This window comes from Helicoverpa zea, chromosome 16 (genome assembly GCF_022581195.2).
Source record: "Helicoverpa zea isolate HzStark_Cry1AcR chromosome 16, ilHelZeax1.1, whole genome shotgun sequence".
In the NCBI taxonomy this organism is placed as follows: Eukaryota; Metazoa; Arthropoda; class Insecta; order Lepidoptera; family Noctuidae; genus Helicoverpa; species Helicoverpa zea.
The window spans coordinates 116,328-132,209 of NC_061467.1; the positions used below are offsets into that span (position 1 = coordinate 116,328).

The 15,882-nt window shown below is 37.4% G+C and overlaps 1 protein-coding gene and 1 non-coding gene across 2 annotated transcripts; one reads left to right on the forward strand and one right to left on the reverse strand.

Annotated features, from left to right (window-relative positions):
• The first annotated feature begins 11,295 nt into the window (after positions 1-11,295).
• Positions 11,296-11,488, forward strand: LOC124637890. Its single transcript, XR_006985299.1, has one exon. It is a non-coding gene; the product is annotated as a U2 spliceosomal RNA (small nuclear RNA).
• Positions 11,489-12,070: 582 nt separating this feature from the next.
• On the reverse strand, positions 12,071-15,822 carry LOC124637554 (glutathione S-transferase theta-1). The gene is made up of 5 exons (XM_047174117.1): positions 15,443-15,822; positions 14,146-14,233; positions 13,838-13,988; positions 13,137-13,320; positions 12,071-12,577 (listed from the first exon to the last, which is right to left on the reverse strand). The coding sequence occupies exons 1-5, from the start codon at positions 15,552-15,554 to the stop codon at positions 12,426-12,428; spliced, it is 687 nt and encodes a 228-aa protein (XP_047030073.1). The 5' UTR covers positions 15,555-15,822; the 3' UTR covers positions 12,071-12,425.
• Between the last annotated feature and the right edge of the window lie 60 nt (positions 15,823-15,882).

Consider the following 15,882-nt stretch of genomic DNA (forward strand, 5'->3'; position numbering starts at 1 on the left):
AACGATGACTACCCTAATTCTACCTTATCTTACTCCTGACCCCATCTTACCCTTCTTAATCCTATGGATCTGAAACGTTTCACTTACTTATATTTACACTCGAAGCCAATGTCGTGATTTCATTTGCAGTCCGCGATGCTAAGCAATGGTGATTTTCGTGGTGCTAAAGTAGGCGTTAGACTTAACCACGGCTTTTAAGTACCTAGTTAACTATATTGTTTATTTACTAATTATATAGCAATTATTACAAGCAAACTACTGTTTTTATTGTAGGTATCCAGAGACGCAGTGACTTATCGCTACTTGAACCTAATGCTTTTAACTCTAATTGGCCAAATGGCCGACTATTATAATAATTATATATAACTATCGATATGATGGAACATGATTATGATGATTATATGACTTAAATTATGACTAGAACATTTATAATTCGGTAAAATACCTACCTAAGTTAACTATTCAGATGTTAAGAGAAAATCTACCGAATTTACATTTATCTAATGCTATGCCTTAAATTGAACAATATGTATTTTTCAAAATAATAATTATTGATGTGCGAAATAATGATGGAGCTACTTAAGATGACGTATTTCTTCCACACAAATTAATATAATTTTGTTGAATTTTTCGAAGATAGCTTTTATTTATTTCTAGTGTTTAGGTTTCTTTGTTGGAAACGCCGAAGCTGAAGGCTGACGCCAAAGCTGTGAAGGGGTGTTTATGCGCCGGGGGGCCTGCGAACAAACAAAAAATATAATGGAATGTTTTTCGTATGGATCCCGACCCTGAATATGAAGTTGTGAAAGGTCTGGTATATTTTCCTCAAGTTTTTTTATACTTTTTTAATAGTTAAGTCTAGAATTAATGTAAGTAGGCAGAGTCAAATAAGAACTCAGAATATGTTTTTTTTTTAGAATTGCTGTAATGTAAAGCTGGAAACTGCATTCGTTTCAGAGAAGTAAAGAAGGTACCGAGGGGGTTGATACGCACCTCTTTGGCCTAATCTTCAAAATGTTCATAGCCTGCCTTTCTTCCTCTTGGTGGCGTGATGGACCGGTGTCCAATGGTTTGTAACGACTAGTAGATGGTGCCATTTGCAATATGATATCCCTGAAGATTTCAGCGCAACGGCAACTTCTTCCTAAGCTGGTTTTATTATCTTCGGTGTTCAGACCAAAATACTGTCTTAAATTTTGATCATCGAAATATTTTTGGCGAAGGTCCATTTTATGGCGCCCAACCGAATCAGACGATTTTGAAACTTTATTTTAATTTATCCTGCAGAAGGCTTTTCCTTGTTTATAAATAAAACGACTTCTCTAATTAGTCCTTCTATCTTGACGAGTCGAAAAATACTAATATTCGTAATTAAATTATTGTCCACGTCACCTCAACGATATGTATATTATTATTTATAAGAAACAAAGAGAAAATGTAGTTTAAATATATGGATAGGGATTTCTAAAGTTAGTACGAGATTTCAAAAAAGTTATGAACTCAATTTTGAACTTTTACTCGAATAACCGGAGAATTTTGTAGTAAAATCAAAATAATACTTTGAAAAATCTTAACCCGAATATTTATGAAACGTAGGTAGATAATTTTAAAATTAATTCAGATTAGGCATAGACAAGCCTTCAGCTACTTCATCGGTGGTATTATTGTTTTGATCTCGATTTCCGTATTCACTGAAACAAAGAAAAAGTCTCGTGAAAAAACACGAGCTTCTAAAAACTTTTCCAAAAAAATATATCAAGTTGAAATGACACCAAAACTATTCATGGAAACTTTTGAATATATTTCGGGAGTCGAATCCGGAAAATCATACAGTGATTGTTAAGTGAAGTAAAGTTAAGTTTAAGTATAGTTACTTACGGGTTTGGTTCTTGATTGTTGTTGCCCTGGTAAGCTTGCTTCTCATTCTCCAGCGGTTTGTTCACCGGGTTGTTCTCCTTGTCAACGTCGTTGAACTTCTGCAACAGCCAGTTGTGCTTCTTAAAGTCCTTTTCAAATCGTCTATTCCTCTTTTCGACCTCGTACTTCTCGTATATATAATAGAGGTTATTCGTAGTTTTTTTCATCCTGGACACACAATCACAAGAAGATTCTATTCCGAACACTCCGAAATAAAAAATTGGAATCTAAAATTCCAGAATGAATAATTTTTTGAATGAATTTCAAAAATGGAAAGAAGTTTGAAAGTTTCACGAGTTAGGGGATGGTTAGGAGCTAGAGGTGGCTACGTGTTGCCTTGCTCGAGGCTCGACGAAGACTGATCGTGTTAATGTCGTGCCTCTACAGAGCCAGGGTTGAGGAAGGTACTGCCCCTGAGTCCTGTCGGCCAATACGCGAAGCCTGCGCGCGCTGTACGCACCAACCCTTTGTCTCCATTACTTTTTACGAGCTTACATCTACACATTATATACCTAACCGTGATGCATATAAAGTTTTAAATTCCACCAGCACTTTTCGTGTAAATGTAGTGGTGTAACAATACTGTAGAATTGTCCCCCCTTTCAGTAAATACTTGATAATTCAGTACATGGAGGCAGGCACATAACGATTTAATGGCGGTACCTAAGAATTATGTGGTTGTCCATACATAGTTAGTTGTGTACATAAGTATTGAGTATATAGGAGTCTATTGTATTCTTTGTCTCTTGAAATGTTATTTGTTGTATTCTTTAGCTCATTAGTAGGAGTCGCTGTGTATATTGAAATCAATACTCATAGACAAAGCACGACCTACAGTTTTCGAGGTCCCGGCTGTCATTTGAACACCTTTGGCAGTCGTTACGAGTAGTCAGAAGCCAGGAAGTCTGACAATCAGTCTTACCTAGGGGTAGATATCGGATTGCCCGGGTAAGCGGATTGAGGAGGTTAGATAGGCATTCGCTCCTTGTAAAACACTGGCACTCAACTGCATCCGAATACACTGGAAGCCGACCCCAATTTAGTTGGGAAAAGGTTATGCAAACTCAGGTGCTAAGTAGGTATACATATAATTAATAAACTAAAAAGCACCGAGTTCAAGAAGATCCTTTTCAATATTTTCAGTTAGTAAATTGCGTTGATAAATAATAATATTATTACCTAAGACAATGTTTTTCCTTAAATATGCTGAAACTTGTAGCAATTCTTCGATTTTAAGACTTTATCTGACTCGGCAAACACGGCTAGTCACCTAAAATTCTACTCATTACAAGTGTTAGTAGAAATATGTATGAATTTCAGTTATTCAAAAAACTAATGCTTAGAACAGCGGTTCCCAAATGGGGTTCCGCGGAACCCTGAGGTTCCGTGACAGGCCCTCAGGGGTTCCGTGGAAAATTCAAGATTTCCATATGGTAAATCGTTTCAGTTTTGACAATATTAAATTATTATTCATTTTCAATTAAATTGTTTTAAATATTGCATTCCAAAATTCCATTTAGGCACCATGTAGGTGGGTACCACTCGGGAGTGTAAATCTCGTACTTTCGCGACAAGTGGCGGGGGAAGGCCACGGCAGCAGATAATTTAATTCAGTTTTTTACAAATTGTAGATTAACTTAATACCTCTAGATTTTCGGCAATCGGCAAAAGTAGGTAGCGAGTCGGCCAAAAATCACCGCATTTTTTGGGCTTATTTCATCGCCAGGATTATACGTTTTCATACATTTGACAGGACGTGAAATGACACGGCATACGAGTGTCTCCAGTGGCTATTTTTACCATGAATCAAAAAGTGACATTATTTCCAATTTTTGCATCTCCGCGAATCTGAAAATTTCGCGCTCGCTTCGCTCGCGACTCCATGTTGCGTGTGATGCTTTTATGTTCGTTTAATTGCTCAAGTAACCAACAACGAAAAAATTTCGCGCTCTTCCGTTGAAGTTTCCTTTGATATTTATTTTTTATTTTCTGGTTCAGAAAAAGCAATACCGCTTTCTTCGCTAGCTGCTTATTCATTTGCATTTGTTTTTTTTGTGGATATTGTACTTTTTGAAATCTTATTAATTTACAGTGGTTTTGTTTATTTTGTGTAGGTAGTTAAACTAAAAAAAATTCGCCCTCGCTTCGCTCGCGATACCGGCTACCACTGAATGTCTTTCAATGCTAGCGGGTGTTTGGAACTTCTTCTTTTAGTTAAAAAAAATCGCGCTCGCTCGCCTCGCACCTGTACAAACCCAATCTATTTCTTTTTGCGTTTACTTTGGCAGTCTTCAAACTGAAAACTATTCACATAATACACAAAGTCAAGGGCGGCTAAATTGTTTTCTGGCCCGTGTGGCAGATAGCCATGCTACGCCTGAGTATGTCTCTAACCATATAACCATTTGGTGCGCTACCACGCGCCACGAGCCGTACCTAAGTGTATTTACGTCTTTATTTTACTTCTTACTTAAGCTAAGGTTCCGCCAAAAAATGGTGAAACGAAAAGGGTTCCGAAGCCAAAAGAATTCGGGAACCGCTGGCTTAGAACATTCATTAGAATATAATTTTTGAAAGTTTCGCGTGGCTCGTGAGATCTCACGTACCTACATCGTCATCATCATCCTCCTGCTCTAATGTACATACTAGGGCTTTCAAATACCGGATTTTTTCAATACCGGTATCAATACCGGTATTAGAAATTTCAATACCGTGATCACGTGATCACGGTATTGTCGGTCATGCAAATATTGCAATACTCCAGATAGCTCGTTTATGCGTCTTCGAAGTGCTTTTGCAAGATTTTGGCTTACGTCATTAGCTTGACCATCTAACTTCGTCAACATAAATTTTAGCGCAATATCCGCTTTTAGTAAATTGGCATCCCGTTTACAAATTTCTATTACAGTTACTTTGACTACAGAAAGGCTGTTGTAAATATTTTTTAATATTGCCAAATCGAATTCGTCTAAGTCGAAATCGGAGTTTAATTTTAGATCAATTAGAACTTTTAAAACACAATTCTTTAGTTTCAAAAAGCGTTCAATCATAGCCCCGACACTATGACTAAAAAAATCTTTAAAAACAAGCTTTGTTGTTTTAAAAGCTTGTCGCGATTTTACTAAGAAAGTAAATACGAGTACTTAAATCTCGCGACAAGCTTTTAAAACATAAATCAGTAAAGTTACAGTAAAAGTTTATTTTTTTTATTTTTAGCGCATTTAAATAAAAGCTTGTTTTTAAAGATTTTTTTACCTCAATTTATTTTATACTTTTTAGTATTGATTTGGTAAAGTGCACTTTATTTTACTTGCCTGTCATTGGATACCTATATGGATGGGATTGAAAAAAATAGGTTATTCACCATTTTGTAGCGGCGGCCATCTTGGATTTTTATTTCGTAAAGTGCAATGTGTTCTAGTACTACTACTCAATCCCTTTCATTTGATACCCATATTGTATAGGTAGTTTAAAAATAACTAGTCCGCCATCTTGTATATTTAGCCATGTTGGATTTAGGATGACGTCACATAGCTTAACATGCTGCATGTTAAGCTATGTGACGTCATCCTGTTACATGTTACATGCATTGTCATCCAAACTAAACATGTATGCAAAATTGCAGCTCAATCGGTTGAGGGCAAGTGCCTTAAAATTGAGTTGTAAAATTCCACCCGAACACACAGTTACATACTTACATACATACATACATACATACATTGCAAGTTAAATAAAAGCTTGTAAAATAAAAGCTTGTAAAAATGAGATTGACTTCATCATGATGAACAAGAAGCATATATTCAGAGACGTCTCCGTGATCAATAGGTTTAATACCGACTAAGAGACTTATCCGAGGCTCTCTGAATATCAACTTCAAGGTTGAACTTTCCGTCTGATGAAGGCCAGGCTCCGACCAACACTGCTCCAAACCATTTCAAGATCTGAAACGTTCTAGTCAAATTTGGAGAACCGATTTGCCGCCGTGGAGACCACAACAGACGTTAACCAGAACCACAAATATATGTTTCGGATCCTCCGGGAAGAAGGTTCGAGATTTTGTAACATGCAGCGTGAGGGTAAGAAATCAAAGCTTTCGGAAGAGACATTAGGGCTTATGAAGAAACGACGCGAAAACCCGCCTGTCACTTCGTCAGCTAAGCGGGCTCTAAATCAAGAGACCAACAAGCACGTACGATGCGACCTCCGGTGCTCCAATACTCTTGACATTGAAAGAGCAATTGAGCTGAATCGGGGGTCAAAGGTGTTCGTACAATCTCTTGGAAGAAGCCACTTGACGAAGCTGACCACAACAAGTGGAGAAGTCATTTCTTCGGTGCCGGCAGTCCTTTCGGAAGTGGAAAACTTCTATGGCCGGTTATACGCATCGCATGCATATCGACCTGATCCCGGAAATGAGGATTCTAGAGCCACATTAACGCGCCATTTCACCGAAGACTTGCCAGAAGTCAGCAGTGGCGAAATCGAAATCGCTCTGAGACAGCTCAAAAATGGAAAAGCCCTTGGCGAAGATGGCATTACAACAGAGCTATTAAAAGCAGGAGGTAAGCCCGTACTGGGTGAGCTCCAGAAGCTTTTTAACGCCGTCCTGTTTGAAGGGAGAACTCCAGAGGCGTGGAGTAGGAGTGTTGTCGTCCTGTTCTTCAAAAAGGGAGACAAAACCCTGCTGAAGAACTATCGACCCATTTCCCTCCTAAGCCACGTATATAAGCTGTTCTCAAGAGTGATCACGAACCGACTTGCGCGAAGACTCGACGAATTCCAACCACCGGAGCAGGCTGGGTTTCGGAGCGGATACGGCACCATAGATAACATCCACACAGTGCGGCAGATTATACGGTAGACCGAAAAGTATAATCAGCCCCTGTGTTTAAGCATTTGTGGACTATGAGTAGGCCTTTGACTCCGTTGAAATCTGGTCTGTTCTGGAGTCCCTGCAGCGTTGCCAAGTAGATTGGCGGAAAAAGGCTCGGAGGATGATGATGACATCTTTCGAGTACGTAGTTATTTATCTTATTTAATACTACTTCCTGCTACTTATTACAACTAACCACAATAATTAAAATTATAAAAAGATTGTAATACCGTAATCACGGTATTGGCTCGTCAATACCGGTATTGAAAAAAGACCAAAATATATCCGTGATCACGGTATTACGGGATCCCGTAATACCGGTATTGAAAGCCCTAGTATACACCTACTCGATTTTTTAGTATGCCTCCTCTTATATCTATGTAGTCTAATTGTTATTCATCCTCCCTTCTTATTAGCTCTATAAGAACATACATGAATTAGGTGACGGGTGACCATATTTTTCCGACGCACAACTAATGAATCCAGTACCTATACCACTGTGCTGGATCAGCGCGTAGGAAGATCTAACTCTTTATAGTAAGTTCAACTCAGTCGTGCGCGCGGCCCTATGTGTGGGTAACCCTTGTACATATACAGTGACTTTGTGTGCGTGACAAGAGGTACAGTCGGGTACAAATACAGTTATTTAGGGGTTGTATACGGCTGTTTAAAGTACAGTTATTACGTAATTTAGTTTATTTATTTAAAATGATTCTGTATCGCTACTTGAAAAATCAAATGATGAATTTTCGGATTCGCTACTTTCACCAATGTTAATTATAAATTCTGACTCCATGTCAAAACGTCTATAGTATTCTTCTTTTTTCTTTTGTACATGTCGACAAGTATTACCCAACATCCCTTCATCAATTTGACTTAAACGTTCATTTATGAGTTTCATTATTTCCGTCTTATTTTAGGTCGACATTATGCGAAGCAATATAATTTTTTAAAATTCCCCACACATTTTGTTTCCATTATTATACTAAATTATAGGTCTTTTACATTCTTAGTCCACACATTTATTTATTGTCCGCGTACCCCGAGCTAGAAAATATGTAAGGAGTATTTAATTCATCTTAGATATTTCACTTCATTTATTTCTTAGATACTGTCAATGTCAATTTGAAAAGCCGTATGAGAAAATAATTATAAACTGTAAAATGTAATAATAAAAAGCTTTGAATGTTGTTTCATTTTTTGAAACGCTACCTGACTCCTTAAAACATTTTCTCCGTGAAGAACTAGACATTTTCGTAAACGACTGTACCCATAACAAAAAGCGATGAGAACACGTCATGCTCGGACGACGTCACTGTCACACGAATGAAAGTTGTATATTTACAAGCCGACGCACACATAGGGCCGCGCGCAAATCTGAGTTGAACTATCTATACCTTTATATACCTAATATTAGTAAGTATATAGAAATAAAGATGTGCTATTATCGATCGGGCTCTGTTTCTGGGCACGTGAAGCCAGCGTCTCCGAATACTACCCAGTCAGTTACAATGTCGTTGTTATAATCAAAAGGCTTGTAAGATGATTAAACCTGGCGCACACTCAATTAGAAGAATTTTCGTCCTACTATTACTGAACCGAATTAAACTGGTTGTCTAGCTAAAGCCTAATAAAGGACATACCTTCGTTTTCCCGGTTGCTCAAAGTGATTGTCCTGTCTTTTGACGTTTGTGAACCGCTGGGAACAGTATCAAACAAATTTTACTTTAACCTTTTTTTTTCCGACGTCAAAAATCATCAAATGACCCCCCCGCTGTGGGTTAGCAGCAGTGAGGGAGTGTCAGACTCTTACTGACTAAAAACCGTCGTGTTCCGTCATAGGCCGTTTATGTACCAGGGCCGCGGTATCTCTTTCGAACAACCCGCAGCCCCGGGTTTTACTTTAACCTTAGGTATACTTCTCATAATATTTTCTCTATGCTTATTTCGTTACTAACCTTTTTGTTATTATTAATATTTCAGTCAGTTTTCAGGTAGCTTTTTATTAGTTTTTGGACAACAAAAACAATTCGGCATTATTATATTTTCTAATTAAGATACGACAATAAGATGTGTTAGGTACCTAATACCTAACTGAGTCCACATTAATACACGTCCAAAAACCTCGTAAATGAAAACAAAAAAACACTTTTCAGGAGGAAATAGTAAGATGTGTTTTTCGTTTCCTTACTAGAAAAATGACGATAAAAAATGAGCAAACAATACATTTCAGAGCTTTTAGACAACGATACCTATAGAAATTAAATTATACATACCCTATGGCCAGGTTCCCACTGCGCCGGATCGGCAGATCTGCCGAAAACCGGACACCGGACAGAGTGTTCACATTACATCGGATACCGGAAGAAATTCAGACAGTACCTCAGTTGAATTTGGACCTGCGTGCGCGTAAAATGGACGACGAAATTGTTGTGTTGTGGTGGTATCTTAATAGAAGGCAAAATAAAAGAAAACATTGGGTACACCCTATTTTACGGGAAAGATTTTCACTTGGAACACTAATGGGTAAACTTAGAAGAGACGAATGAAAGTTCTTCAATTATTTTCGAATGACAGCAACCACTTTTGACGATTTACTGGGACGACTAGACATAAGAGTACGAGATACAAGTTTCAGACAATGTATTTGCCCAGAACAAATATTTGGCCCGGTCGTTCTGCCGGCAATTCGTAGTGACAAAACGCTCGGTAAAAATGCCGGGCCCCGCAAAAATGCCGGACCCGGGATAATGTGAATAGCTTCATATAAATTGTACAGCCACTAGCTCTTCCGGCAGATTTACCGGCGCGTCAGATCTGCCGGTCCGGCGTAGTGGGAACCTGGCCTATGTTTTTATTATGAAATCTATATCTATAATAACCATATGTGTAGATTTCTTTTGTTGGTTTGTATCTAGGCTCCAGTACTAGGTACTGTAACGTAGTTAGAAACTTTTTCATTTGTAAGGTTTTATTCGTTAGATATTTTTGATACTGACCGGGCAATCATTTCAAATGTATTCGATTTGTTCCATAGAATAAGTTTTTTATATTGAAGTGTGTCACTTCACCTCTCGAGCCCAAGCAATAAACGTCGTGATATCGAATCAGTTTTTCATTTTGAGCAAGATAATTATTCCTGGTACGACAGTACCTACTTAGATATTTAACCAATTTGAAAAATTAGTTCACTGTTAGGAAGCTAGACAATCCCCGAGTAACTTAAGTAGGTAATATTTCATATTCATATTCATATTCATTTATTTGCTTTCCACAATGTTTGTACATAGATGTTTTAGTCTTACAGGTAAAAGTAACAATTATGGACCCTGTTTGGGCACAGCAATTTTAAAATATACAAACTAAGGCCTAAAACTAAATACTTATAACATTTTTTAAAACATTTATCTGGGTAAGTACAAACAGTCAGTCATATAAGTATAAGTAGGTAGTTGCAATAAATTAGCGCACTGACCGTGTGGTTAGGTACGATTATAAAAACTTGTAATGCTACGTTATTGTCATAGCCTTTGACTTAACTTATTTTTATTGGAAAAAGAAACAAAATGATGAACGACGTTGACCATTCCGCCAAGTTGTAATCTCCGATCGTAGCGACTTTCTTAGAACGTTGAATGAAGATCCACTCGTCGCGAAAGCGCAGGAGAGACTGATTGCCCGCGCGCGTGTAAACAGTCGCCGGGCGCCCGCACATTCATCCTTTGAACATTGCCAAAAAACCGACACTCGCCCGATTCGCGGCATTCACGGGCACGGGCGCGTTCACGGGCTCGGGCGTACCGTTTACACGCTCGTGAACGTGACAGTGCCCGTTGAATGTCGATTTGAACGCGCGCGTGTGAACGTACCATAAAATGTGATTGAATTACCGGTTACCGCCAAATTATACTTACCTACTTATTCCATAATGCAGTAATTCGGAAATATTCGATGCAAGTATTACAACTAAACCCTGTTACGAGTTGCGTAGGTGCAAAGTTCCAAAGATATCAGCCATAGTATTTATGAAGCTGTAGAGTTAATTAGTTTGAACTATGGATTGACATCATTAATCTAGGTAACCTGAAAATGCTTTCAGTGTTAGATAGCCCCCATATTGAAGAAGGCTATAGGTAGGCTTTTATTCGGATACGTGAAGTAGTTCCGACGGGACGCGGTAGAAACCGCTCTGATGAAAGCCAGTTACCTACGTTATGAAGACAAATCTTCACAACAAATAGATAAAATTGAATAGAATCCCACACGATCTAGCTTTATAGGAAGTCTCTTCCAGAAATAGGGTATAGTAAGTGGGTAAACAAATATTAGGGTCTTAGTTACCCTACAGCTGAAGATGTACATAATATCAATACCTACTCCCATACCTAATTTTATAGTTCCTCAACAATCCGATAGATGGCGCTGTGCAATTAGCATTACTTTCTGTATCGCGGTGTTAAGATTCTCCGCGATTCAATGACCCTCGCTTGCCACTTCAGTTCGGTATCGCTTCTCGGCCTTTTGGCTAAGATCAAAGTGTAGTATCTGTTCTTTTCAGCTTAATATCTGAAAGTTCCCTCACTGAGGGACCAGTATATTAAACTGATTTTTGTAAACTGACGGGATGTTCGGGGCTCGCTCCACTCCCGTCACGGGTCGGCCCGGCATTGCAGTACCGCCGGGATCGGCCCACATAATTCTCAAAAATAACCTTCTATATAAGGAGATGGATTAAATAGAGATCTTTAGCGGTCCCTTCTATCCTCTTGTTTTCATAGAAATTATTTCTCAACACAACGCACTTTTCCGTCGGCGCGTTCATTGTAGAAGATGCACTGTTACCTGTTACAAGACTGCAATGTTACCTACATTGCAGTAACTTCATCTTTTTATATTAATACTAGCCGTTCCCCGCGATATTACCCGCGCCCGGTGTATTTTTTGCCGCTCTGGTACATGGTGAGCAGTTGCATCGAAATTTCATTATTGGTATACTTTACTAAGGTGAATTATGCTGTCCTAGTACTTTACTTTTGTGGTTCTGCGGCATTCCGTAAGTTGGTTTTTGTCTAATCACTCCCGTCCCGGGAATCTTACTCGCAATTTTTTTTTCCTTATTTGCTCACCGTTTAGACCTACCCTGGACTACGACAAACATTTTAAAACTAAAATCAGCTCAATCGGCCCAGCCGTTTTCGAGTTTTAGCGAGACTAACGAACAGCAATTCATTTTTATATATATAGATTAAAGATTGAAAGAAGTAAAAATAAAACAACCCATTTTTAAAGAAATGGCATAAAATTTTATTTCACTAATATCATACACCATCACAAATTCATACCAAAGTTTTAGATATCCCCATAAAAATTAAAAATGCACTTTGTGCCATTAAACTATGAGTAAAATTCTAAGCACCTGAGTTCGTCATATAATAATAGTTAAGGAAAAAACTGACTGAAACGCACAATATGATAACAACTTTAAAAATTGATTAAATGAAATAATAGTAAAATCGAAAAATTATTGTAAACATACACAGAAGTAAAAAAATAAATGCGTATGTCTTTTATAACTTTATAAATCACTGAAATAACGAATATATCCCTATGTACATATTTACTTAGTGCTAACATTTTAAACCTTAGAAGCTACTTTAGAATTTTTCTTAATTATTTTGTTGACTATCACGTGTCCCTCGCCATAGTAGGGGTTGAAGTGTTCTCGAACTTTCTTAAACCATACTGCAATGTTCGCAAAATTCTCACATGGATCATAACCACTCATTCCTTAAACAAAAAACATACGTTATATAGGTACATTATTAAAGTTCTCGTTCTCGCCAAACTTTATGGCGGCTCGCTACTAAATGAACACAATTACGCGAATGTGGTCATACTCGTCGCGCACCTCCGCAGCCCATTGTAACTTAATCAAATGGCGCGAACTTCCGGATTGCTGTAAAGTTTGGCGAGAACTAAATCGTTTATGATTTTTTTACCCCATAAGTAAACATTTTAAACAATCTGTTTGGACTTTGATAAAAATAACAAAGAGCTCGAGACAAGTTAATTTCCTTTACTTAATCAACATATTAAAGGCGTCAAAAAGTTGAGAAGCCATCAAAGCTCAGGAAAGTAAACAGATACGTATGTCTATAGTTATCGGCACGGATATTGAGGTCTCGGCGGAAGAGTGGGGATCGCTTTGCGCACTGTACACTTAAGGCAATAAACCAATAAATCACTTCTGCGCAGGTGAAGGTCAGGGCTCAATATCCTTGCCGATGATTATATCTGGTTATTTTTTAGATAATTTCTTGTTGTCAAGTAATAATATAATACTCACGAGGCTGTTCCAATTCACAAGCGGCTAACAAGTCGGCAACAGTGGGAGTGTTGCCATTAATAAAATCGGTGCCTCTACCAAGCCATTTGGTGTTGAAATCAGTCAGTGCAGACACCATGCGACTCTCATATCCAACCAGACTCTTGGCATCCACTGGCTTCCCAAACATTATTGGGTTTAAATACTGCAATGGAAGATTTTGATATGAATTTTGCGACCAACTAGCGCTGCGATGCAACAATATGGCAACTTTTCAATTCTCGGTCAGTGGGTATCTTTGGGTTGGAGTATTTTATAGACCAGCTGTAATAGTGAAAATTTGAGTGCCTCTACCTGCTGAACTGATGTTTGATTGAACAGCTATTTCAACCAGGGTGTAATATTGAAACAATGTAGGAAAAATATAAGGTCATCTTTTGCCTACTAGGCTACTCAATAGAAGGACTTCTACTATGTAAAGTATAGAGCAAGTGCTTTCAAAGGTTTGCCAACATATTGTGGTGTGATGTTGGCAATCACATGAGCAATCTAGGGGTAGAAAAAAGCCCATCAAGCATTTGTTTAACTTTACAAGTTTTATTTTTACCCACTTGTAGGAGGCAGGCTTAACTGCCTTATATATATCATCTGTTTTGATATATGCCCTTAAATAATTTCAAAACAGCTGCAAATTCAGTGGCTTGAAACACTTATTTACTTACTTTAACTCTAAAGTACATGGCACAGTGCAGCCTCAGTCCTGCATGTTGCCACTCCAGAAACTCTTCCACTCGAGCCTGAGCTTTAGACTCCTTTGGGTACAAACTCTCTGGTATTATATTCTCTCTGGACAGGTACTTGAGAATGGCAACACTGAAAATATTACCTTATTGTATGAATTTGAATTAATATTCATATTATTTACATTGAAATATGATAATATATGCTTGGTTATTTGTTGATTTATCAAACACTATGTATCATTAAGTATTGTCTAATTATGAATGTATCAGTTCCATTGAATTTGTACCTTTCAGTTAAAATAAATCCATTGTGATCTATTACTGGAACCCGCTGAAACCTATTAATTTCACTAAACTCCTCCGAATAATGTTCAGCTGGAAAAAAGACTGCCTTTAAAAAATATGCACCATTTATTCCTAACAGCAAACAAACATTTACATTTTTTTTTTATAAAACTGGCATTGGGAAAATGAGAAATGATGACCCGTTTGTCAGGTTCTATTGTCAGTGCCACATAATAGCGTAAGCTTTGATTATATATATGTCTAGATGTAGCGTCGAGTGCGCGCAAGCGTGGAAAAAAATGTCGATGTACTGTTCATCGACAGAAGCTTTCCCGTCAATCAGAACAGATCGTGCCGCTTAACTGTCAAAACGTATTACGCGCGCTAACTAAAATACAAATAACAGAGATAAAATGACGCCATGTGCAATTAAAGTCTGCTGGAATTATAAAGCAAGGCTAAAAAGTGCCAATAACATTACCTATCATCGGTTACTGACCCAGAAAATAAATATTTGTTTTTTGTAATTATGTTTACTAAATCACGCCATATTGTATCAGTGTTGCCAGTTTCTTTTTTTCATTTTCCCAACTTCACGTGTTTATGTTATGTATAAAGGATATTTTTTAAAAAATGGGGCAAAAGAAAAATAGTTATAATTTATATAAAAAAATATTATCTACTATTATTTGATTAGTAAATTATGGTCATCAACCTAACATCATTGTTTAATAGAATTCCAAGTGATCCTGTTGTTAGGAGTCAGTGGATAGACTGCATTAAAAAAAGCCGCGGAGATGCGATGTGGACACCAACAAAAAATACCGTAGTGTGTTCCGATCACTTACGCAGCAAGGACATGAGTACTGTCGACAAGATAGGGCGCCGAAGACTTACAAAAGGAGCAGTGACAAGCAAGGTTCAATTTTCTATAAAGTTATAGTTAAACCGAATAACACTATGTATACAAACTTATTTAATTAGTCTATTTTTTTCATTATTTATGGGAGAATCTTAGAAGCTGGTATCATTATTTACGTCAACGCGCAGTGTAAAATGACATCTACACGCACACATGCATAACAATTTTGTCACAGCTTCTTTGTTGGGATTGTATGGTGACACTCCATCTAGACATATATATAATCAAAGAGCGTAAGTGGGCGACTGGAGGTCTATAAATACAAAAAACAAATGACTATATTTCTCCCATTTCCCACAAGCAACCAACAGAACTAAAAGTTCTAACTTTTAAAGCATCAAAAAAGTTACATAAATAATGTAAGATAGGTACTTTACCTTCACGTAAATTAACGAATTTCACCTCAAAATCACACTTTATTGATTTCAATAATATGTATAAAGCCCTTGAGGGTTGCGACATAAGATCACAATATAATTTTAAAGACATTTTATAATTGATTTTAGTGCCTATTAAGTAACTTTTGATGATTGAATTAATTTGTTCAAGATGAGAGCGCAAGCAATGATGGTGACCTTTGCACCACGCTTTTTATTCTACAACTGTGTTTTTTTAATATCAATGAAGCTATTAAATATTTAGATACAGGACTATAAATACTCAAGATAAAAACAATAGTACGTGTTACGGGAATCTGATGTGTACTGGGTTGCTTTTTAGTGATAATAAAGTTGAAATTTGCTTGATTGAATTCGTTCGATTTGACAGAATTTGTTTGATTTCAGTAAGACTTCAATGCGTCAATGTCAATCAAAAC

What these genes read in the sequence shown, in the direction of transcription:
- LOC124637554 (XM_047174117.1), bottom strand. Translation starts at nt 15,554, where the DNA reads ATGTCTTTAAAATTATATTGTGATCTTATGTCGCAACCCTCAAGGGCT. An exon ending in ATTCGTTAATTTACGTGAAG is followed by an intron (nt 14,234 to 15,442) that starts GTAAAGTACCTA and finishes TCTTTTTTCCAG; the next exon opens with CTGAACATTATTCGGAGGAG. An exon ending in TTGTGAATTGGAACAGCCTC is followed by an intron (nt 12,578 to 13,136) that starts GTGAGTATTATA and finishes TTTTTGTTTAAG; the next exon opens with GAATGAGTGGTTATGATCCA.